The 25,411-nt window shown below is 42.1% G+C and overlaps 1 protein-coding gene across 2 annotated transcripts in view; it reads left to right on the top strand.

The window, feature by feature from the left end:
* Positions 1–25,411, top strand: part of HECW1 (HECT, C2 and WW domain containing E3 ubiquitin protein ligase 1) — a 413,177-nt gene that overhangs the window by 237,882 nt on the left and 149,884 nt on the right. For both annotated transcript variants that reach the window (XM_012646903.1, XM_012646902.1), the window contains 2 exons: positions 11,420–11,495; positions 19,349–19,518. In XM_012646903.1, the coding sequence (XP_012502357.1) occupies positions 11,420–11,495; positions 19,349–19,518 (246 nt within the window). The remainder of the gene's footprint in view (positions 1–11,419; positions 11,496–19,348; positions 19,519–25,411) is intronic.

The following is a 25,411-nucleotide window of genomic DNA, read 5'->3' as shown; positions in this document are numbered from 1 at the left end:
CATTGCCCTCCTTGTATATACAAATACCCCAAGTGAGTTTTGTTAGTTAAAGATCCTGTCTTTGAAAATCACAACGTAGGCAACGCGATAGTGGGCCTGAGCCTTCCATGCAGCCCCTGAAGATGCAAAAGGCAGGAGGAGTGAAGTTATTAGACTCTGACCAGCTTTTAATAAGAGAATTAGAACTTTCCTGCACTGGTGAGGGAAGGGGAAGTACCCACTCTTCACATGATCCAACAGCCCCTAGGCAGCAGGAGGCCCCTGAAGACACATCTGGATTGTTCCTCTCATCCAGATATCCAGTTCAGGAACCTTCTCCCTCTAGAAGGCTTCTGCCATCACTACCAACTTCTGCCAGCCCCACACTTCCCCTCTGTGATGGTCGATGTTATGTGTCAACTTGACTGGGCTAAGGAATGCCCTGACAGCTGGTAAAACACTATGTCTGGGTGTGTCTGTCAGTGTTTCTGGAAAAGATTAGCATTTGAATCTGTAGACTGAGTAAAGGTCACCTCGACAGTGAAGGTGGCATCATGCAATCAATCGTTGAGGGCCTGAAGAGAAAAGATAGGAAGGGTGAAAGTGCTCTCTCTGCTTGAGCTGGGACAGCCATCTCTCAGACCTTCAGACCAGGACTGGGACTTACGTCGTGGGCTTCTCTAGTTCTTGGGCCTTCGGGCTTGGACTGTAACTACACCACCAGCCTTCCTGGGCTTCCAGCTTTAAGACAGCAGATCTTGGGACTTCCCAGCCTCCATAATTGTGTGGGCCAATTCCCAGAATAAATCTCTTTCTCTATGTCTATATATATCCTACTGGTTCTGTTTCTCTGGAGAACCCTGGATGATGCACCCACCCTCCCTCTGGTCCCCTACACCCCCTAGGCTGAGCTGACTCTCCCCACCGGACTTCCACAGCCTCCCGAGCAAACCTCGGCCATACCTGCGACTGCTCGGATTGAAGCAATCAGGTGCCCTGCATATAAAGATCAGTTCCTTAAGGGACGATGCCACATTCCCCATGGCATTCCCAGGGCCTCAGCAGAGATGACAGTGGGCGAGCTCCCTCTGTGACACTCATAGCAGCCCCGGGCCGTCACCTCTCTAACTGCCCTTCTCCACCTCATGTGCTTTGGTGACACAGTCCCTCAACTTCTGTCCCCCAGGCTTTTGGGATATATGTGGGCATGGTTTGACTTTAGTAAAAGAATGATCTGTCAGTGCATGAGTACACAACGTGGTTACAGGTATGGGACATGGGGACATACAAGGATTGTCACTTAAGGAGAACTTAACCTTCAAGGAGGCTAGAGGGGTAAGTTTTATGTATATAAAAATACACCATAAATTATTCTATAAACTATAATGTGTGCTATACACACAAACATTTTCAAAAAGTTGGGAAACAAGATAAAATTATTTTAAGACAATTAGCTACATTTCCAAATAATATGGTTAATATATTTTTCTTTACCATCAAAGTACCTTTTCAAGTGTTTTAAATTTAAAGCAATGGGCCCAATCGTTAATCAAGAGCTGCCAATTTTCTACCTCTACAAAGTGCCCTAAAAGTCTGGAAATGCAAAGGAAATTGTGTGTGTGTGTTCCTTGTGTGCTCCAAAAAGGATTTCAGGCTACTCACGGGATACATGAGCATGTGCTTTTAGCCAATAAATAGTGGGGCTCCAGGATTGGGTGAAGGCCCTCTGACCACGGGGGGCACACACAGCCTGGGGCTGGCTAGGAAGGGGGTCCAATCTCTGTGTTCACGTAGCCTTTGCTAACAGATGAGCAAGGCCATTTATACAGTGCCTGGTTTCCAGGGGATGAAACTGGACACAGTTGCTCAGGAGAAATACAAATGTTGGCTTTACAACCAGGCAGATATTTCTCCCAAGGAAAAAGAATATGTTGAAAATGACCTCTGGGTCACAAAGGAAATCAATTAAAGAAGGTGATATTCTTTCCTATTATTGTCTAACCCTGCAGTCCCCAACCCCCAGGCTTCAGACTAGTGCTGGTTCGTGGCCTATTAGGAACAGGGCAGCGCGGCAGAAGGTGAACAGCAGGCAAGCAACTGTTAGCTTCATCTGTATTTACAGCCGCTCACCATTGCTCACATCAACACATAAGCTCCGCGTCCTGTCAGATCATCAGTGGTATTAGATTCTCATAGGAACACAAACCCTGCTGTAAACTGCACATGTGAGCGATCTAGGTTGTGTTCCTTATGAGAATCTAATGCCTGGTGATGTGAGGTGGAGCTGAGGTGGTGATGCTAGCACTGGGGAGCAGCTGCAAATACAGATTATCATCAGCGGAGAGGTTTGACTGCACAATAAATGTAATGTGCTTGAATCATCCTGAAATCATCCCTCACTCTCCTGGTCCATGGAAAAAATTGTCTTCCATGAAACCAGTCCCTGGTGCTGAAAAGGTTGGGTACCACCGGTCTAACAAATTTCACAAAGTTAGCTCTCAGTTCTTTAGGTCAGCACAGCATGGCTGGATTCTCTGCTCAGTCTATTGCAAGGTAAATACTTGATAATTAGTGTGTCAGCTAGGCTGACCTCTCACCTGGAAGTTCTAGGTAAAGTCTGCTTTTAAGCTCATTCTTATTGTTGGCAGAATTCGGTTCCTGTGGTTGTAGGACTAAGGTACCCCTTTCCTTGGTGGCTCAGCTGGAGGCCACTCTCAGTTCCTAGGGGTTGCCCGAACTCCTCACCATGCAGTCCTTTCCAACTTCAAGCCAGCAATGGTGTGTCGAAACTCTCTCTCCAGATTTAAAGGCTTACATGAATAGGTCAGGCCCACCCATATAATCTCCCTTTCTTAAAGTCAACTGTGACACATAATATAACCCAGTCACAGGAGTAATTCACAGTCCCTGGGATTTTTCAAAGCACATACACCACAGGGGCAGGAAGTCTTGGGGCCCATCTTAGAATTCTGCCTGCCACAAAAGCTCAGAAACGTCCCCTCAGGAAAGAGAGGCACCAGGTCATGCCAACCCAGCCCAGAGTTTCTAACTGCCACACGATGCAGAAACCCACTCCCAGGGATGTGCATCCGCCATGAAGAAGCAGCACTGCCAAAGCTCAGACAGCTCCCCCCAGGTGCTCTTAACTCCCTGCATGTTTCTCCTACCTTCTGATGAAACCCTTCCAGAAGTTCTTCCCATCCTGACGTTCCCACTTGCTTCAGGCCTGCTACCCCTAATCTTGAGCTGGGCTCCCTCATCCCAGGTCCATGGGCTCTAAAATCAGCTCCCAGGTGAGGGTGGGATGCCCATCAGCTCTCCCGTCTGAGCCAACTGAAGGGCGCAGAAGCCAACATAAGTTTGCTGTACTGTTGCTTTTATTTTTTATTTCACATAGGGGCAGGTTTTGTTTACAAAATAATTAAAATAGCAGCTTGACGTGAACTCCCTGGAACGCTGGGGATAGAAAAATATATTAAATCAATCCAGATGAGTGTGGCATGCCAGACAGCGCATTTGTTTTCCTGGGGTGTGTGTTTGTAATGGTGTCTGAATGAACAGAAACATGATCCAGCCATATGCAAGGCACAGAGGCAGCTTCCGGAACTGACTTTTGGTCACATCTTCTCACAGCAACTTTTTCTTGCAATGAAGCCATCAGCCCCCATTCTGGACCCCCCTGAACCCCTCCCTTGGGCTGGCGTCCAGTGGGTCAAGGTTGCGGATGCTGGTTAGTCATCAGTCTTCCTGTCCTACCTTTTTCTGAGTCTTAGAGGATCAAGGTCTTTCCCTGTGGTCTTTAGTCATCAAAACTACTACAGCATTGGTGTCTTTCTGTTTAAAGGACTCTCTAACGTTCCTCAAGTTTGAAGGAGAAAGTGGATTTTAAACACTTTTTCAAAGGAAACTTTCCCTCTTGTTTCTGCCTGTATATTTACCGCATTCCACAACTTACTAGAGCAACAGCACCATCTTTAGATCTTTACAGACTTGAAGACATGCGGAAAGTATTAACAGCAGCAAGATAGCTAAGTGGGAAGCCTTTTAAAAAGGATGCAAATGTACTATCCTGATAACTCACAGGTGTTAGACACAGATCAGTGTTTTTTGTTGGTTTTGAGTGTATGGGATATTTATAACTCTCCTAAGCTCCACCAAACGATCTAATGAATGGAAATGGATTTCCCCTCTACAGTGAATTCAGGGCTCTGGGCCCTGGTTTGTCTGGTGCTATAGTTACGTGACCTCAGGCAGGTCCCTTCATTGACCTGTTCAATTCCTCATCTGTAAAGTAAGGAATCAGGTATTAGGCAATCTGCTAACATAATTCTTAACAATAAAACATTTGCAGTTAAAAAACATAACAATATAAATAGCAACTTTGGCCTAACTTAGAGTATTTATTATGCGCCAGCCTTTGGCTAAGTGTTTTACAGCCATTTTGTCATTCTGTTATTAGGAGAACTCATTGAGGTAGGTTCTATTATGGTCTTCATTAGGTGGAAAAGAAAACTGAGCATTAGGGTAATTGATTGCCTTGCCCTGGGCCACACAGTATGAGCAGGAGCTGGCAGAGAGAGGGAAGTGCTGGCTTCAGCCCTCCCATCTCTCAATACCATATTGTCACCTGCCTACCTGTGACCACCTCCATAAATGCCCCCTGACCAGCCACCCACTTAATATCCAGGGAATTCAACATCAGCTCCTAAATTTTTAATCTCTTTGAAAGAAGAAATAAAACATTACTTGGTTATTATGCTATATAAAATCTACTTTAAACCAATGGCCAACATCAAATTTTGGGGTTAAATGCCACAGCAAGGATTACAAATTCAGAAGCTTCCAAGGAGTCAGGTCAGGGTTATACTCTCTCAAATCTAAGGTGCCATGGATGTTAAGACCAGTCATTGATTTTCATATCGCCACGCTAGAATAAAGTTTCCAATTATAATTACAAGAAACATCAGTGATTAGCAGCACCCTGATGTCGGAGATGTAAAATGTGAAGCAGTGGGTGTCTTAGAATTGATGAAACACAGGTACAGGATGCCAGGGAAGGTGTGATGCTTCTACAGAGTGCTGTTGTTTCTCAGCACCAGATGCTTGGTGCTGGGCATTCTGATTTTTTAAAAGAAGTCTGAAATCCACATTTTAAGTAAATATTCTTTTTTTCCATTATATGAAATATTTAATTAGAGAATATTGGGCATTTATCTATTTGAAATATTCTCAGCTTAATTTCTATAAAGAAGCTATATTCTTTGCATTGGGCCCATTGTTTTTATTTTATTTCATTTAGTTTTCCCATGCTTTATTAAGGTATAAATGATAAAAAAAAAATTACATATATTAATGGTATACATGTGATGTTTTGATATCTATATACACTGTGAAATGATTAAATCAAGCTTTTTTCCTTTCTTTTTTTTTTTGCTACATTGATATATTGCACTGTGGTGAAGAAGTCAGGGCGTTCAGTGCGTCCATCATTGGAGCAATGCACATTGTACCCACCAAGCAACTTCCCCTCATTCACCCCCCACTCTTCCAAGTCTCCATTGTCCATCATTCCACACTCTGCTTCCATGTGTACACGTTATTTAGCTTCCACTTACAAGTGAGAACATGCCATATTTGTCTTTCTGTGGCTGAGCTGCTTCACTTAAGATATTGACCTTCATTTCCACCCATGCTGCTGCAAAAGACATCATTTCATTTCTTATGGCTGAATAGTATTCCATCGTGTATATGTACCACATTTTCTTCATACATTCCTCTGTCGATGAACACTTAAGTTGATTCCATACCTTTGTGTTGTGAATATTGCTGCAATAAACATATGAGTGCAGTTATCTTTTTTATGTGCTGATTTATTTTATTTCAGGTAGATACCAAGTAGTGGAATTGCTGGATTGCATGGTAACTCTATTTTCAGTTCTTTGAAAAATCTTCATGTTGTTTTCCAAATAGGTTGCACTAATTTATATTGCCACCGACAGTGTATTAATATAAGAGTTCCCTTTTCTCTGCATCCTCACCAACATCTGTTATTTTTTGTCTTTTTTCATAATAGCTTTTATGATTGGTATAAGATATCTCATTGTAGTTTTAAATTGATTTCTCTTTCTCTGATGATTAGTGATGTTAAATATTTTTTTCACACGCTCATTGGCCATTTGTTTGTCTTCTTTTGAAAAATGTCTATTCGTGTCCTTAGCACCCTTTTTTTTTTATTTTGGCATATTATGGGGGTACAGATGTTTAGGTTACGTATGTTGCTCTTGCGCCCCCTCCCCCACCAAGTCCGAGTTTCAAGTGTGTCCATTCCCCAGATGGTGCACATCGTACTTTTTGTGTATGCATATACCCGTCCCCTCCTATCCCCTCCCCTCTGCCCGACATCCAATAAATGTTATTCTTATATATGCACTTATGCTTAGCACCCTTTTTAATGGTGCTATTTGGGTTTTTTTGTTATTGTTTGAGTTCCTTGTAAAATTCTGGATATTAGTGCCTTGTCAAATGTATAGTTTGTAAATATTTTCTACCATTCTGCAGACTGTTCACTGTGTTGATTAGTTGACTATTTCTTTTGCTGTTCAGAAGCTTTGTAGCTTAATTAAGTCCTGTTTATCTTTTGTTTTAGGGGGTTTTTTTGGAAAGTTTTTTTTTTTTTGGTTTCTTTGATTGTTTTTTTAGAGGCAAGGTCTCACTCTCTTACCCAGGCTTGAGTGCAATGATGCAATCGTAGCTCACTATAACCTCAAACTCCTGTGTTCAAGTGATCCTCCCACCTGAGCCTCCTGAGTAGCCAGGACTACAGGGGCATACTGCCATGCCAGGCTAAAATAAAATAAAATTTTTTTGTAGAAACAGGGTCTCTTTAATATATTGCCCAGGCTGGCCTTGAACTCTAGGCCTCAAGTGATCCTCCCACCTCAGCCTCCCAAAGTGCTGGGATTGCATGCATGAGCCATTGCACCTGACCACTATTTTTGTTTTTGTCTCCTGTGCTTTTGAGGTCTGAGTCATGAATTCTTTGCCCATCCAATGTCTAGAAGAATATTCCCCAGGTTTTCTTCTAGTAGTTTTATATTTTAAAGTCTTACATTCAAGTCTTTAATCCATCCTGAGTTGATTTTTGTATATGGTGAGGGATAGAGGTTTAGTTTCATTCTTCTGCATGTGGCAATCCAATTTTCCCTGCACCATTTATTCAAAAGTGTGTCCTTTCCCCGGTGTATGTTCTTGTTGACTTTGTCAAAGATCAATTGGCTATCAGTATGAGGCTTTATTTCTGGGTGTTCTCTTCTGTTTTATTGATCTCTGTGTCTATTTTTATGCCAGTACCATGCTGTTTTGGTTACTATAGCCTTGTAGTATAATTTGAAGTCAGGTAATGTGATGCCTCCAGCTTTGTTCTTTTTACTTAGAATTGCTTTGGTTATTCAGCTCCTTTTTGGTTCCATCTGCACTTTAAAATTTTTTCCCAAGGATGTGTATATGTTGCTCATTAAATAGAACATTTAAATGAATCTTCTGATTTAAAAGGATATGTTGAAAACTAATTTTTTAAAAACTCAAATACTCTATGGGCCAAAGAAAATATAGCAATTTTGGACCATGGACCATATAGCCCACAGCCTTATCTGTGCCCAGTGGGTGGCTTTGATGGGTTTGAATCAGGTGAGAATGATTGGCCCATAGAGAGTGGAGTAACAACTCCTACTCACAGACCAAGGGACCAGTTGTTGGCTGGGTAATAGTCCAGACAAGAAAGTAAGAGGACCTCGGTGGGCACGATGGCTCATGCCTGTAACCCTAGCACTTTGGGAGGCCAAGGCAGAAGGATGGCTTGAGGCCAGGAGTTTAAGACCAGCCTGAGCAAGAGAGAGACCCTGTCTCTATAAAAAATAGAAAAGTTAGGCAGGCATGGTGGCACATACTTATAGTCCCAGCCACTTGGAAGGCTGAGGCAGGAGAATTGCTTGAGCTCAGGAGTTTGAGGTTTCAGTGAGTTGTGATGACACCACTGCACTCTAGCCTTGGTGACAGAATGAGACCCTGTCTCAAAAAAAAACTCAAGGTGCCAGCAGTGGGGATGCAAAGAAATCGGCCATTTGTTCCTGATAGAAGGTGCAGGCCTGAGCACTTGGAACAGGGACCACCATGGGCCAAGGTCACCAGAACCTGACTCTCACACTCAGAACCAGGGTCAAGGCAGTTTTGAGGGTTGCTGAGGTTTAGTTAGGGACTTTAAGACACCTATCTTTCTATTACCATTTAAGACACTTGAGACTGGTGCTTCTCAAAATGTGGTTCCCCAGCAACAGCAATATCACCTAGGAACTTGTTAGAAAAGCAGACTCGGGGCCCTCCCCAGACCTACAAAATGAAACCTTCTCGGGATGGTCCCAGCAATCTGTGTTTTATCAAGCCTGCAGGTGATTCTGAAGGACACTAAAGTTGGAGAACTTCTGCTCTATAGCAAACATGACCCAGTTATTTCTTAGGACTCGGTTCAATCTATCATGTTCCCACTTTTAGAACAATCTGCACTACACAAGAAACTATGTTAAAGAAGCATAGCTTTATAGCCTGAAAATCATCAGGGAAAATCCAGTGTTTGATTGATCCCAGCTAGCATGCTCATTCACACAGCACTTCTGTGCATCCTCATTACCTTCTTTTTAATAAGCCAAACACTGAGCCTCTCAAACGCAGCAGTTCTTTGCCTGAAGAAGATTTACTCCTGGTGCTAAAATATGCAGTCCTGTATGGTCAAAAGCAGTCATAGAAAAGAAAATCATTCCTAATTAATTAACACATTATTTCCAATTCCCTCCATGAAAAATGTAGGAGATATGTCTCATTTTTCCAATCCCTCTCTTTTTCCCCATAGTGTTTAACAGAAGTGCCCTAAAATTGGGAAGCCCATGCCTTGCCTTCAAGGCAATAAAGAAAGCAGGAGTTGTGAAGACTCTGGAAGCTGGTTTGGTGATAGCAGCATCAGAAAGAAGAGGGAAGCAGGCAGAATATGAACAAAATATAAGCAAAAGAAAGACAAGCAGCCAGGCTGGATCTTAAGAAATGTCCGAAGGGGGTTAATGAACTCTATGGGCTGGGCATAGTGGGTTCTGCAACTCTTGTTTTATTTAAGTCTTTCGGACCAGACATTGACTCACTCCAGGTGAATTTTGAGAAGTCATTGAATTGTTCTCAGTTCAGCTTTCACATTTGTAAATGGGATGTGGGAGTGAATAATGCCTAATTTTTTAAACAGTTAAAAAAAGTATGTATAGAAGAACAGGCTCTGTGCTTGGCACATAATTGGCACTCATCTGTGTTACATGTTTTCTAGCCCCTTTGATGGGCCTTCTCCTGTCTTCTGTCTCAGGTGTCTCAGCGGTTGGGAGATTCTCTTGGGATGCAGTTGACTTGGAATTTTATGTTTTATTTTTTTAGGCCCCTACAGATGGCTTTGCCCTTTCCGTTTACAGGCCTTTCTGTAGAACTTGAAATGAGATGCCTTCCCACCTAATAGTCATATTATGAAGCTCTAATGAGGGAAACATGCTCAAAAGTGCTCTATAAACATGTGTAAGATGTGTTTAGTTGCTTACTATTTGCTCGTGTGAACATTTCAGAGATTCAGAGGTAGAAATGGAACTTGAACCTTGGGTTGGTTTTGTTACCGAAAACTGGGCACTTGTACAAGTGGCTGAATCAGAAAAACGAGGACAAGTGTTTTTGGGAGGAGGAAAGAGATTACTTTGCTGACAAAGGAGGAAAAATGGCAGACCTTATAGTCTCAAAATCCAAATTTCCTCCACATAGGCAGAAATACAGAGCTTTTAAAGGGAGGGCCTTCAATTCTAGGCTATTGTGGTTAACGATTCTGATTGTCCCATCTCCGCCAAAGACAAAGCCTGTGAACTCCTGAGATGGAGCTATCTCTTTTAACAGAGGACTTAACCTGCCTCAGGGATGCAGGCTGCAGTTCCCAAAAAGAGTGGGGGAAGTTTTTTAAAGAGGCAGAAAATCTTTTTTTTTTTTTCCTTCAGGCCCTTCCCTCTGTTACAGGCTCTCTGATGGGAAAAAGCTCAGGCCCAGCCAGCTCACCAATCCCAGCCTCGTCTCACTCTGGGTCTTTATTATGGAATGAAACTCTAAGGGACAGAAACCTGCCAAAGAGTTTGGCTATCTCTTATCTCACTTGATGCCAAGCCCTCTTCCATGTGTCTCCTATGTTGGTTTAAGCAGCCAGTGTCCCTGAAATGTACTCACACTTGGGCCTCAGGGCAGATATACCAAGATTTGCTGGCAAGCTGCAGCCCAGCTGGCAGACGTACCAGCGGCACCTGCTTCAACATGAGGTGATACAATAATTCCTTTGTACTCCCCTGGGGCTGAGGCTGTGAATCCTAAAGACACCTGAGTCATTCTTCCTGGTCTCATATGAGGCAGGTTGATGGGAATATCCAATCACAACTCAGAGCATCAAAAGTACTGAGAGAAGGAAGAGACTACAATCTACAGGGAGACTTTGAACAAGAGATTATGGAGTTTTCCATTTTTCTCTTCCTCAGTACATAGTATCTTCTAAAAAGTGGACACTGTGTGGATTTGCTTTAACACTCAGATTTTAAAAATTATTTTCTTCAATCATACAACACATGCAAAGGTAAATAGGAAGAGTTATTCTGCCTTCAAATAAATCCTCAAAATCATTTAGTAATAAAAATCTCCTAGAAGAGAATGGGAGGCAGGACTCCAGCTGTTTTGATTAACCTATTAACATATATTGAGCAATATTGAAAAATAAAATGTCTTAACAGCCTGGTTTGCTAATACCTACCAGACTACAGGTAATCCATCCACATTTGTGCTCTGAAATTTCCCAGGAAGGCAATCAATTAATTAAGAGAGACCTTGGAGTAGCTTCTTAATGCCATGTTCAGACACCTACTTAATAAAGAGTTTCCTGGAAATCCCTAAATAATAATAAAAAGCAGAGATATAGCAGCTCAACACTACACTTCACTAAATGGAAACCAATTATAATTATAACAGTAAACATCTATTGACCTATCATTCTATTGCCTTGGGCCCTGCTTTAATAAATACCTTTTGCAAATTTGAATGTAAAAAGGCATTGTTTGCATACATAGTTACAAAGGGCCTTTAATGTTTAACTAATTGCATTTGTTGATTTCCAGTTTTCTGAAAAGCAGCCCTCCCGCCCACTAGCAGATCCTCTATTACTGGGAAAGACATTAGGCTGCTAGAAGCCTCTTTTAATCAATAGTTGCCCAGTGAAATCACTGTCTTCCTTGCCTGTAGCTGGAGAAATAACTGTGATTCAGCATGTTTGTGTTGGAATGTGAATGCCCATTTCAATGCTTGTTTTGCTTGTCTCCCGTTTTCCTTGTTCTTACAGATTTTTAAAAGCATTGGCTCTGATGAGACTGTCCCAGGGCAAGGAAGTCGGAGGCTGATCAGCTTTTCTCTCTCAGGTATGTTCTGGTCACCTAGAGGCCTTGAGGAGAGAATAAGAATGGCAACTAAGAGTTAGAAGACCTGCTTCAATTTGACCCTTAACTACAAGTTACTCAATCTCTCCATGCCTCAGTTTCTCCATCTGTAAAGCAAAAGTTTTAAAAATCTTAATTCCTCTTGACCTTATAAGGATAACAGAGAATTCAGTAAGTCATAGATGCAAAAGCCCTTTGAGATGATGGGAAGAGAGGCTGCTACCCTACTTTTCCTGCAGAGCCAAGTGGCCCAAGTGAGAGTATATAAAGGAAAGGTTGGGGGAAGCTGGGGAGAGAAGCAGCTACCCAACCCTTTGTCGAAACAAACCTTCATATGGAGCCCAATGGATAAAACAGATAAAAACTGAGCTGCTCAAAGAGCACATTCATGAAAAAGAAAATCAGTGGAATCCAATTACAGTCTGTTAATTAATAGTATCTTAGTTTAATAGTTACGAGTAAGTGAAAGTTTTTGTTTCCATGAATGTACCATGGTTCTGTAATATGTTAGCCATGGGGAAAACTGGGTCAAGGGTATGTGGGAAATCTTTGTACTATCCTTGAAATTCTTCTGTAAATCTAAATTTACTCCAAAATTAAAAGTTTAAAAGAAAAATTGAGCAGTTTTGACTAAAATGGTATACAAAGCTCAGAGCTTGACTCACTCAATCCCACCCTAAGTGGTCTTTAGGAGGACACAAAGGCATGAAGCCTGAGGACCCTATTGAGCACGTGAAAGCTGCTACCTTAGTTTGCAAACCAACAAATGTTGCCGGCCATGAGTGCCCGGGATCAGAGCTCACGGGCATGAAGCACACAAGCCTCCTTGGGGGATGGACAGTCAACTGGGGCTTTTCAAGCCTAAGTGAACCCAGTGAAGCAAATGTGTGTCTAAAGATCCACTGACAACTTTAGCGTGTGCCTGCCTATGTTGAAAGAAAAAAAGAAGAAACGCAATGATTTGTATTACTAGGGCAAAAGCTAACAACTCCTGCTTTGCCCTTCTCAGGTTCCTGGAGAAATAATATTTATTAGTACCAACTACAACAACAGTAGAAACCAGGAATATTACACAACTATGTGTTCACTAACAAAGCTCCAGTGAAGTCACAAAGCCTAAGACGGGTGCTAAGTTCAGGGTAGGCAGAGCGGGGAAGGGACAAAGTTTTTATTCCTTGGGCCCTGTTTAGCCTCTGCCATGTAGACATGTGCTCACAGACCTACCAGAGGAAAGGAGACTTCCCCTGTTTCAGCCCAACCAGGTTCATTGCCCACTGCTCAAGAGGAAGCCAATGCACTGAGACTGCAGGGTCATAGCAGAGAAAGAGTTTAATATCACAGGAGCCATGCAAGGAGGTGGGCGGAAGTTCTCAAATCTGTCTCCCCAAGAATTTGGGAGAAAGGGTTTTTAAAGATAGTGTGGTGGTTGGAGGGCTAGGGAATTGGGTCTGCCGATCGGCTGGGGATGAACTCAAAGGGTTGGGAAGCAGAGATCATCTTCTCAGTTGAGACCCCCCTGGTCTGAAGGCTGTTGGATCCATTCCCACGCCTACCACAGGTCTGGTTGGCATCACTGAGTCCTCCCAGAATGCAGAGTCTGAAAAATACTTCAAAGACCAGTCTTAGCCTTTATAATAGCAATGTTATCTAAAGAAGCACAAGTCTTTGGGCTTCACAATGGCAATGTTATCTATAGAAGTGGTAGGGGGTGTCTCAAATCTTGCATCTGTCAGGAAGGATACATGCCATTAAGCAGTAACCAGTTACAGCAGTAAGGAAGTTAGGAAACAATGGCTGGTTAACTTCTGGCTATATCTATACTTTTATAAAAATCAGACTTTGATTACTATTTATACCTTACGGCTCTACATTATTTTAATATAGACAGTTTCACCCCCACCCCAGCTTGGCTCACAAAGCTACTTTCTAAGGTGATCGGGGTTGCTTCATCTCCTATAGTCTCCCAATATGTCGTTTTTCTTATGCTTATTCCAAGACAACAATCCCCAGCAACAGAACGTGACCAGGGATATAAAGTTAGCAGCTAAAGGAGCAAGCCTGGAATGGTCACGGAAGTATAATACTTAGCAGTTTGATGTGTATATGTGTATTTAATTCACTGTGTCTGTCTAGGAAAAAAAAAGTAAATACTGCTAAAAATATCAAAATAAGTTCCATGCTCCAAAGGAAGACAAGATAGAAAGATCAAATATATACCAAAGCAAAGCCCACAAAATATCAAAAATTGACTCGGTGCTGGTCAGCTCTGAGTGTAAAAGCAGAGGCAGGGTTCCAACAGAGGCAGCTGGACAACCAGACTAACTAAAGAGGGACAAGCACTGGGACTACAAGACCTGTTCGTGGATAAATAGTAGAAATTCTGACTTGAAGTATGCCTGGAGAAAAGATTCCACCCAATTAAAAAGTTGAAGAACGTAACACTCAAGAGAAAAAGAAAGTATCCTGTTGACAGATATCTACTAAAGAGAAGTAAAGTATTTGTCACTCATCTGCTTGTACCCTCAATAAAATACAGGAAAGTACAAGACATATTAAGTAAGAGATCTGGGATGAGAAAGGATGATAAGGGAGTTCTTTAAGCTATCAAAAATAAAAACTTAGAGAGTCAAGTCTATTTGTTTCCTATTGCTGCTGTAACAAATTACCACAAACGTCGTGGCTTAAAGCAACACAAATGCACTCTTACTGATCTGGAGGTCAGAAGTCCAGAATGAAACTTAAGGGACTAAAATCAAGGCATGACCATGGCTAGTTCCTTCTGGGAGCTCCAGTGGAATCCACTCCTTGCCGCTTTCAGCTCCTAAAGGCTGCCAGCGTTTGGCTTGTGGCTGCCGTACTCCTGTCTGCACTTCGTCATCACATTGCCCTCTCCCCACTTTGCCCTTCCTGCCTCCATCTTCTAAGAACCCCGTGATTACGCTGGGCCCAGCCATAGTCCAGGGTAATCTCCCCACCTCAAGATCCTTAACTGAATCACGTCAGCAAAGTCCCTTTCACCATGTAACGTAACATATTCACAGGTTCCAGGGATTAGGACATGAACATCTTTGCGGCGCCATTTTTCTGTCTACCACAATCAAGGATGGATTTAAGACAAACTCTAAAAGGTGCGATCATAGAATTAAAAGTGAGCATCAGAAAGCAGCATAGAGCACAATCACCACTACAGAACTGGAACTAGTGACCTGCAGGCTGCCTTGAGAGTCCTCCCAGAAGGCATGGATGAAGGGCCAGACACAGAAAGGGTGAGAGGAGAAAGGATGGATGATACCCACAGAGCCAACACATGATCAATCCGTGTTTTTTGATGAAGAAATCAGAACAAATTGAACAGAGACAGTAATAGAAGAAAACTTTGAGCTGAAGATAAATTTTGAGTCTTTAACTTAAAGAAGACCATCAGATGCTAAGAAAAAATAATATATGTAAAGAGACCAACACCCAGAAAAATCTTTTAAAAATTTTTTCAAATAAAGCCACCGTAGATATCTGGGCTGAAAAAGCATGATACTTACAAAAGAACAAACCTCATGCTAATATCAAACTTGCCCCCTGAGATGCCAGAATAATGAAGCACAGCCTATAGAATTTTGAACATAGCGTGTTTTACCCCAAGATCACTGTGTCCACCAGCTTGTCATTTATGCGGGAAGGCAAGAGGAGCATATTCTCAGGTTTGCAAGGGCTCAAAGAACACCACCCTTGCAGCTACCTGAAAGTAATGTGTGAGCATGTACTGCAGCATACAGAGAGAAAATCCAAGAAAGTTCAAGAAATGGAGACTCTTCAATATAAAAGGACAGATTTTCTGTTTAGGGTTTAAAATGAGAAATAACCAGACAGGTAGATAATGGAATTGCCTTCTCTAGAAAGCTTCAAGAGTGCCATGAACATATCAAAGCCAGATTGTTTATACAAATGCTTTACTTCCAAATCGATTCATATTTTCTGTTTTTACCACTTCTTGGAGGTAATAAATTTCCCAGGTATTATTCCTTTAATTTCCAATCTATTACACCTTTAGTACTGTAAGTTAAAAACAATCATAAATGCAAATAGAGATTTAATCACAAACATACAAAATTAGGGACTAGCTAAATAAATTGCCATTGAGCCAAATGATTAAATACTATATACTGTTAAGAATTACACATACAAAATGTTCTAAAAGGCATGAGAACATCCTTATGATATTATCGGGGAGGAAAAATAATTTTTCCTCTATGCTTCATGAGTTCTTAGCTGGGGACTCCCTGTAACTTTAAAAGACAAATTAACAAGAGAAAAATAAACAGAAGTTTATTAACATGTGTATGTATTGTATACATGGGAGGAAAAATGAGTAAATCTCTAAGAGGTGGCTTAGAATTCTGGCTTATATAGCATCTTTTAAAAGAACAATGCAATTTTGGAGAAGTGACAAGACAAAGGAAAAAAACCTTGAATCTCTAGGGACAGAAAATTGTGGGAAAACTATGGTAGATAAATGCCTGTTAGTAAAGTTCATTATGCAGATTCCTTGGTGCCATCTCTTGGTTGGTAAGAGTCTGAAGTCAGCTCTGGTGATCAACCTTCAGCCCCCCTGGTAGAGAGAGGAGGAGGGACACCTTCATAAATGTATGCCCTGCCTTTAGGCAAATAGGGAAAGGACAGAGAGCTTTTCTTGTATCTGCTTCTTCTCAATTCCTTTCAGCTCAAAATAATCCTTATGCCAAAGTGACATATTTTTAGATATTGTATTCTGGTCTCTTACATATAATAGGGTGGCATATTCTGGTCCTCTACATATATAATTCAAGGCAAAAGAAAAAATATAGGATGCATTGTTGAATATAGAGTATGGTCACAACTATGCAAAGAAAAATACTAGAAGAAAATAAGAAAGAAGTTTGGCCAGGGTTGCCACTGGAGGATACAATTTAAAATAATTTTAAAATTCTGTTTCTTTTCCTTCTATATTTAAAAATGTTATAATAAATGTGCACATGTTCATCATCAGAACACAAAATAATACAGGCGAAAGTGGGAGAAAATTAAATATCATTTGTTTTTGGAAAATCATAGAACTCTTGTGCTCTTATAGACATCCCTCCCAACAATGTCACAGTTGAAATAATTAAGATCTGAAAGAGTTAAATTGATTTACTGACAGTTACAAAGTTCAATAGTGAGTGCTCCAGAACTAAAATCTAGGTAAAATGACTCCCAGTTCAGTGCACTTTTAATTTATACCTCTTATTGCAGCAGTTTTCAAATACTCTTACTCCATGAAACATATATTTCAGTAAGTATCCAGATCGAACTTAAATGTAAGCCCTTATAGAGAACAGCATAAAAGTTTACTGAAGCACATGAAAGAAGACTTCCCCTGGGTGGGAAGTCTCAGTTTTGTAACGCTACTAATTCTCCCAAAAGTAATGTATAAATTCAGTGCAGTTCCAATCAAAATCCCAATTTTTTGAAGGGAGTTATTAAAATTTAGTAAGATTTATCTGGAAGAATAAATGTGAGTGGTGAAGCAAGGTGTTATCATTTTCAAAAAATAAGAATAATGAAGAATTACCAGATATCAAATATTTGATAAAGATATATCGATGCAGATATAGACAAGTTGTTTGATAGAACAGAATAAAGAGTATAGAAAAAGATTCGTTTATACTTGAGCATTTGACCTATGCCAAAGTTGACATTTTTATAAAAAGATAATATAACATATTGGTTAACAGCACAGACTTTGGAATCAAAGAGACAGGTTCAAATCTTATCTCTGACATTGACCAGCCACGAAAACCTGTGAGCCTCCATTTTCTTTTTCTCAAATTGGGGGTATAATCTCTGCTTTATGGAGTTCGTAGTTGGGATTAAATCAGTTAATGTATTTTAAGTGCAAAGACTGGTTTCCAGAATTTAGGAACTAGCAATAAATGGCAGGTGATGGTAGTCATTCTTCTATGATGGATGTAGTGTATATGTCTTTCACACTTAAGGTCAGGTCCCCAGGACCACTCCAGGTTCCAGAACTTACTAGGAGAATGCACAGGACGCAGAGTCTAGCAGTACTCATGGCTGTGATTTACTACAGTGAAAGGACAACGCAAAGTCAGCACAGGGGGAAGGTGCACAGGGCAAAGTCTGCAGGAAGCCAGGAGCAAGCTGCCAAGGGGCCTCTCCCAGGAGAGCCCACAGACACGTGTCCTTCCCGCAGCACGAACTGTGCCAGCACATATGAAATGTCCACCAGGGAAGCTTCTCAGAGTCTCAGTGTTCAGGGTTTCCATCTTCTGCTTGGCATGTACCAAAATTCCAGACTCCCAGAAGAAAATCAGTGTTCATCATAAACCACATAGTTTGCACAAAGTTTGGGCACAGTGAGCCACTCTTACAGTTCTGGGGAGGTGGGAACCCCCTTGAAATCTGGCTTCCCAGACACCATAGACAAGAGCCAACCTTATAAACAGGCCTTTCTAAGGAAAGTCTCAGGCTACTATGTTAACTTTTGTCTGCACACTCCTGACTCCTAGGGCCATAGCCTGGGTGTTGCAAATTTCTGTGATGCTTGTACTTTCTGCCCTTTTTCCCTTCATGGAAGTATATTATAATGCAAGAGAGTAAGAGTAATTTCATTATGGAGATAACCTTGAATCAACTCAAAATAACTTCTGAGTAAATGTATATGAACTTTTTCATCAGTAACAAATTACTTAAACACCTCACAACTCATACCGTGATTGAGAATCAATGATTCTGTGTATCTTTATGCCTCAGTTTGTTTCACTTGTATATAAATGTGAATAATTTTGTTTGGAAAATATTTCAATAACAGAAAAGCTTTAAAAATTATCTTCCTTGGCTGGGCACGGTGGCTCACGCCTGTAATCCTAGTACTTTGGGAGGCCAAGGTGGTAGGATCACTTGAGGCCAGGGGTTCGAGACCAGCCTGAGCACAAGTGAGACCCTGTCTCTACAGTAAAATAGAAAAATCGGCTGGGTGTGGCGGCCTGTAGTCCCAGCTGCTCAGGAGGTTGAGGCAGAAGGATCGCTTGAGCCCAGGAATTTGAGGTTGCAGTGAGCTATGATGATACCACTTCATTCCAGTCCGCATGACAAAGTAAGACATGGTCTCAAAAAATTTAAAAAAATTAAAAATTATCTTCCTTGACATCATAAATATATTTCCAATAAATATAAAGTGACTTCAGATCATTTCAGAACAATTATAAACCATTGTCACAAACAGTCTTGTTCTCTTTCTCTCTCTCTCTTTCTCTCCCTCTCTCTCTCTCTCTCTCTCCATTTAGCACGAATTGTCCATGATCAGATACCTTCAGTTAAGTGGAACAGCTGGATTCTCAGGTCTTGGCCTCCCCGGCAACAGGCTTCTACGAGCTCTCCTCACTGATACGCACTTAGCCCCACAGAGGCTGTGTTTTCTGTGTTCTTTCCACCAGTGTCTATGTTCTCTGCTCTTTTAACCCTCTCCTTTCTCTTTATTTCTGCTAATTCTCTCTCTCCTTACTCAGTGAAGTCCATATTTCTTGTGAAACTACAGCCCTTGTTTTCCTTATGTCTCCACCTTGCAGAGGAATTTTAAAACCGGACCCGTCGAATATCCAAAGCTGGATTTCCTGCCTCTGTGTCCCCACCTTTCCTGAGGTGACCCTCGCCCCAACCCCTTTATCTTAACATGCCTGAGAAGCACCAGAAATGCAGTCCAGACAGGGCCGATGGGCCTCTCGTGAAAAGTGTAGCTACCTCAACGCCAGGCATTAACCTTACTAAAGCATATTTAAATGAAAATATCCTTTATCTTATAGATTTCCAGGCCATGGGGTTGAAGAAAGGGATGTTTTTCAACCCAGACCCTTATCTGAAGATTTCCATCCAGCCTGGGAAGCACAGCATCTTCCCTGCCCTCCCTCACCACGGGCAGGAGAGGAGGTCCAAGATCATAGGCAACACCGTGAACCCCGTCTGGCAGGCCGAGGTGAGTGCCGTGGGCTCTGAGAGGGCCCAGGTAGCAGATTGAACTGGCTGACCATCAACCAGCCCACGTGCTTCCCCTCCTTCCAAGGAGCCCCAGATTCTGCTGCTTAATCCGCGGCTCACACGGTCCCAGAAGGGAGCCATGTCCTCTGCTGGTTGCGACCCACAGGGATCTTGAGCAAGTCCCTCCAAACAGTACTGAGAAACTTTCATTGCAGCTGCACTCAGTAGCCCTTCTGAGTCCAAACCTGCACACGGCAGCCTTTCTCTCTGCCCTTCCTGCAGGAGAAGGAAGAGAAGCATTTCGACCCAAGCATTCCAGCTTCCCACAGCTCTTTCCACTCATGTGGTATTGAACAAGGGTGCCAAATGTCAAATGTGGCTCTCTGGACCAGTTCCAGAGATTCCAACACTATCCCATTCCTGGGACAGGTAAATCAATAAGCCTGAGAATATCCCTGATTGTGTTATGTATTGTTTAATTTAGATATGAAGCCTAATTGTTTATCCCACTCTCATGGTTTGCATGGGCTGGCCAGCTTGCTAGAGTAATGAACAGTCTGTTTTGTCTCATAGAGGCCCTTCTCCACTCCTAAATGTGTCTCCTCTGCCACCCAGGAGTTAGGAGGGTCCTCTGCAAAGTGCCATGTCAGACGCTACCTCACGGTGACTCAGGCCTCTCCCAGAGACGTCCAGGAAGTGTTCCTACCCATGTGGCTGCCTTGCTCACAGGCCTTAGCTTGAGGACATGACCTGCAAACTGGGTGGGTAGGGGCAGGGAAGCTAGAGCATGAGAATGGATGGAGTATAATGTACGGGTTACAAGTACAGTTTTGCAGTCACACAGATCAAACTTAGGTTTAAATCCCAACGTGGCCAGTTATAGTTCTGTTAATCAGAGAGGTCAGTTATCCTCAGTCTGAGCCTTGGATTATCCTCATCAGCCTGTTATTGATGGAAATGTGCTCCCACCAAAGGCACAAAGTAGATGTCTCTGATGTAGAACTTTCAAGCATCTTTGGTAAGACAATGTAATTAGATATTTCAGAGCAAAAAGTTTTTATTATCTCTTAAATTACACCACCTATCCTAGGCTTAATTAACCTTCTCCCAGGCTTCACAGAAGAGCTCCACTAGAGCTTTGAAGTAAACATTAAGGAAATAGAGTAGTACTTGAACATCTGCTAGCTTTAGTTATCCACAGATTCTGAAGCACCGATAGCACTGCTAGCATGGAATAATGAATCTTAAATTATTTATTTCTTCAGTCCTGGCCATTCTCACCAGTTATTTCTGGACTCCTCACTGTGTTCCTGGGGATAATACAAGATGCCTCAGGAATTTATATTACGTGGGGAAAAAGGCTTCTCTCTTTTGCAAACCTTTAGAGCAACTTGTTCTAAGACATTTAGTCATAAAAGTGATATAAGTCTCAGAAAACATTTGTAAAATCCAGCACTATCAGAATGTTTTTTCACTAAAATCATCAACCAGAATCCAGTTTAAGTTCTGAAATTATTTCCAAATCTTTGGTTAAGATTGATTTTGTTCTGGCAGGAGGCTGGCAAACTCCCACTAGTCCTCTGCTCTAGGCCACCTCCACTCCACCGCACGTGCTGCAGTTAGAGGTATTGATCTAAAATAAGTCTCTGCACACATCTCCCTGATAAGCCTCAGATTGAGGATAACTGATTTCTGAAGCTGAACAGCTATAACAAAGATTTGAACCAAGGTTCGTGGGGCTGCAAAGCTATCCTTGTAGCACTTAAATTATACTACAGTTCTCAGAGGCCAAATGTCAAAGTCATAGCTCTTCTGTGGAGCATTCAAGGCCTTCTTTGATTGGGCAGGGCTCACCAGTGCGTCAGTTAGGGGTGTGTTTGGCTCTAAGCACAGGAGGCCCGGCCTGCTATGGTACGTCTCACAAAAGAGAAGTCGGCAGGCAGGTGATCCAGGCAGGGCAGCTGCCGAGTCAGCCCCCAGGGCCCCCAGCTCTCTGCATCTGCCCCTGCGCCATCCTTAGCACATGGCCTCATCCTCCTGTCTTAAAGCCTCAAGCCCAAGTTCCATGTAGGAAGAAAGCAAAAAAGGCTGAAGAAGCCTTCTCCTTACAAGGCTTTGTGTTTTCATTCTAGGAGAAAAGTCTTTCCTAACTGATACCTATTAGCTGCCATTTGACCTCACCTGGATAGGAAAATGTAGTGTTTCACTCCCCTGACTCTGGTAGGGGAAGGCAGGGGAGAAGGTGGTTGAACACAGTGGACGTGTTCATGGTGTCTGTGATGTCCTCCAGCTTCTCTCCCCAAGGCCTTTCACCTCGGACCTTATGCTAAAGCCACTCTCTGTGGCTGCTGTCCCCAAATGCCCTCATGCTTCCACACAGCCATGTCTTTGCATATATTTTGTCTTTGCTTTTATCTGTCTAAAATCTACATCCCCAACTATTCCACCTAGCAGCTCCCCTCATCCGTCAGGTCTCAGCTAAAATACCACATCCATGGGCATCCTTGACTGTCCAGTCCAGGCCTCAGGAGGAAAGCGCTTCCTTGCTCAGACTCCACCACAATGTCGCCAGGTGGTTTTTTATTTGCACTTCTGTCTTCCCCACAAGAATTTGAACTCCTCAAGAAAACGAAATCACATCTAATGCATCTTGGTATCTCCAGTTCCTGGAACCTACTAATACTAGGTAATATGGGGCTTACAAAGGGCTTACTGTGCCCAGCAGTGCTCTACACATTTAAATAATCAAGTCATTGAATCCTCACAACACCCCCATGAGGAATGTACTATTACTATCCTTGATTAAGGTGAGGAAACCAGGGCACAGTTGAATAATTTTCCCAAAGTCACGCAGCTGGTAAATGGCAAAACTTAAGTTTGAACAAGGAAGTCAGCCTTCGGAGCCTGAGACTGACCAGTTTTGCTTGTAGGTGGCTGTGAATAAACTCTGGAGAAAGTATCCATAGCTTATGTCAGATACTCAAAGTGATCATCACCCTCCCCGCTTTTCATTTAAGAAACGTTTACTGGGTATCTACTCTGTAGTAGAAATAGAAGCCACTGGAAGGACACAAAGAAGATTGACAGATAAGACCCCTCGAATTAGTGAAAGGAGACAATAAATGTTCTAATCATGCTATGAACAAATACAATACAAAGGGGAGACCACCATAAGCCGGAGAAAAGACTTCACAGAAGATGTGCTGCTGGACTTGGTCTTGACAGAAGAAGACACACTTTTCAGGGTGGGAGGGGTCATTCCCAGCAGAAGGAACAGCATGTGCAAAGGTACCAAGGCATCCCACAAACATTTATGGTACTGTTTAGAAATGTTGTGTGGTTCGAGCTTGTGGTGTGCAAGGACAAGTGGCATTGATGGAGCTGGGCTTACTCCAGGTGCACACGTTTAGTGTGGTCCCCTTGTTCCTTACAAACAGAATCTGATGTTGGCTTGGGTCCCACATTGCACCTTGATGAGTGACATGATGACTCCTTGCTCCTACAGGATTCACACAAGTCTTCCAATTTCTATGTAAGAGAATTAGAACCAAACTGTCCTACTTTCTGAGTTTACTGATTAATATACAAAGGATATTCAGTGAGAAAACACGGAAGTTGCCTACGCATAAGTGCAAGAATATCCTCAACGTGTAGTTTAAATGCTAAATTTATTTCTATGGTTAATGTTGCATTAAAGTTTCATGTGACTCTCTTTAAATTCATGTAATTGCAAACTTGTAACATTGTTAGCTGATTAAAACATGTTAAATCTTAGAAAAATTAAAGTTTCTATTAGAATTTTAAGACAAGAAGGGAAAAATTAAGAGAAATACATATGAAAGGCAATGCAAATTAAAATATGTAAGAGACTTCCACACTGATTGATCAATCTCCTCTTTATTATTACTTTAATTAGAAACTCTTTTCACCCAGGGAACACTCTTTGATTTTCAGGTCTGTTTACTTTTCCAGATGGATGTAATTAGCACTTTTAAGATTATGGTTACACAGAGAAAATAAACAGAAACAGCAGTGACTAGAGTCTTAGGTTATATATTGAAAGTGTTCATGTAGAAAGTATATTTAGACCTCTAAATAAAACAAGGAACTCCTAGAAGCAGATTCTCAGAAGTATCAGGTGGATTGAGCAAATACAGCACTCTAGCCTGGGGCCATGGTGTTTGCCAGCCTCTGCCACATTCTCTCTGCCTCTGCCTTCCAAACTGCATGGATTAATCCCCATGTGTGCGCTATCTGCCTGTCACAAGACCAAAAGATTAGATAAATAGGGCCTTGCTCATGGAGCTTATACTCTAATGTGAGAAAGCAAAATGAAACAAATAAATTAACAATACAATCTCAGTGTAAAATAAGTATCATGAAGGAAATCTCACATTGCTATAGGATGTGCATGACTGAGTGGGCTCCCTTAGACAACGGTAGTAGTCCAGGGAGGTCTTTCCAAGCTGCCGTCACATAAACTAAGAAGCCAGACATTCAAAGACCTGCTTAGATCTGTGTTTCAGACAGAGTGCAGCTGTGTAAAGGCCTGAGTGTAAGAATCTTGGCATGTTTAAACAAGCAAGAAGGTCATCGTGGCTCGAGTAGAGTGAGTGTGGGGGAAGGGGTAGCGTAGGAGAGGGTGCCGGGGAGAGGCGAGGCCAGCACCTTGTAAGTGTGGAGAGGAGTTGGTGTTACCGAAAACTCAGCACTTGTCCACGAGGCCAAATCAGAAGTACAAGGACAAGTGGTTTGGGGAGGAGGAAAGGGAAGTTTTATTACTTTGGTGGCAAATGAGGAAAAATGGTAGACCTTCTCATCTCAAAATCCAAATTTCCTGAGCATTCACAGAAATACAGAGCTTTTAAAGGATGGGTTCTCAGCTTCAGGAAATTGCTGTTCAACTACAGTTGATTCTGATTATCCCATCTCCTCCTGAAGGTAATCTCATGACCTCCGTCCAGGACCTCCCTTTACCAGGTCCCAGCTAGGCCATCTCCTGTTGCACAAATAAACAAAAGATTTACCCTGCCCCTCCCAACCACTGGCCTGAGACATGGACGCAGGCTTTAGTTCTCAAAAAGGAGTGAAGGATGTTTTAAAGAGACAGAAAATATTTTTGCCATTTTTTTCCAGGCCATTCCCTCTGTTACATATTCCCCACTCTCAATATTTCCCTTCCGTATCTATGGGAGGAGTGGTGACTACTCTGTTACATTGGGATCTTATTCGAAGAGTGATAAGATGCCGTTAGAGTATTTTTAGTAGGGGACATCATGGTCTGCTTAAAATTTTATAAAAACTTTCCTACTGCTATGTGTGGGATGAATTACAAAGAATCAAGAGTGGAAGCAGTTGGTTTCTGCTCCTGGCTCTGATGGAGCAGCACATGGCGCACTAACTCAAAAGCAGCTGGAAACGCTGGACAGAATACAAAAAGGAAAAAGCATTGTGGTGATACCAGAGAAGAATGGTCAAGGTAACTAGAACTTGACCTAATCCTGAACAGAAAGGAATTTCAAGCTTCTCATAAGAGAGCTAAGAAGGTTGGCAGAAAGCGCTGAAGATGAAAGAAGAGTTTGCTGCAATCTCACAGTGCTGAACAGAGAAAACCTGAAGCTCTGGTCCTCCACGGGGAAGGTTCCCTAGCGCAGCCCCAGGTTCCCAGGTGGCCCCCTAGTGGCTGCAGTGTAGGATCAGGGCAAACCGATATGAAAAATAAGACAGCTTAGACAGCTCGGTCAGTCCCTGGTTAATTAAAATTATCTGACCCCAGTGACAACAGAAACGGACCCACGGAAGGCTTATTATCGGAGTTATCAGAAAGAGATTTTAAATACCGTTTTATGTTTTTAATCTTAAGCTAGACATAAATAACAAAAAGATAATTA

The sequence above is a fragment of the Propithecus coquereli genome, unplaced genomic scaffold (assembly GCF_000956105.1).
Source record: "Propithecus coquereli isolate 6110/MARCELLA unplaced genomic scaffold, Pcoq_1.0 Scaffold252, whole genome shotgun sequence".
Lineage (NCBI taxonomy): Eukaryota > Metazoa > Chordata > Mammalia > Primates > Indriidae > Propithecus > Propithecus coquereli.
The sequence above is the reverse complement of the archived record's forward strand: the minus strand, read 5'-3'. Positions and strand labels throughout refer to the sequence as shown.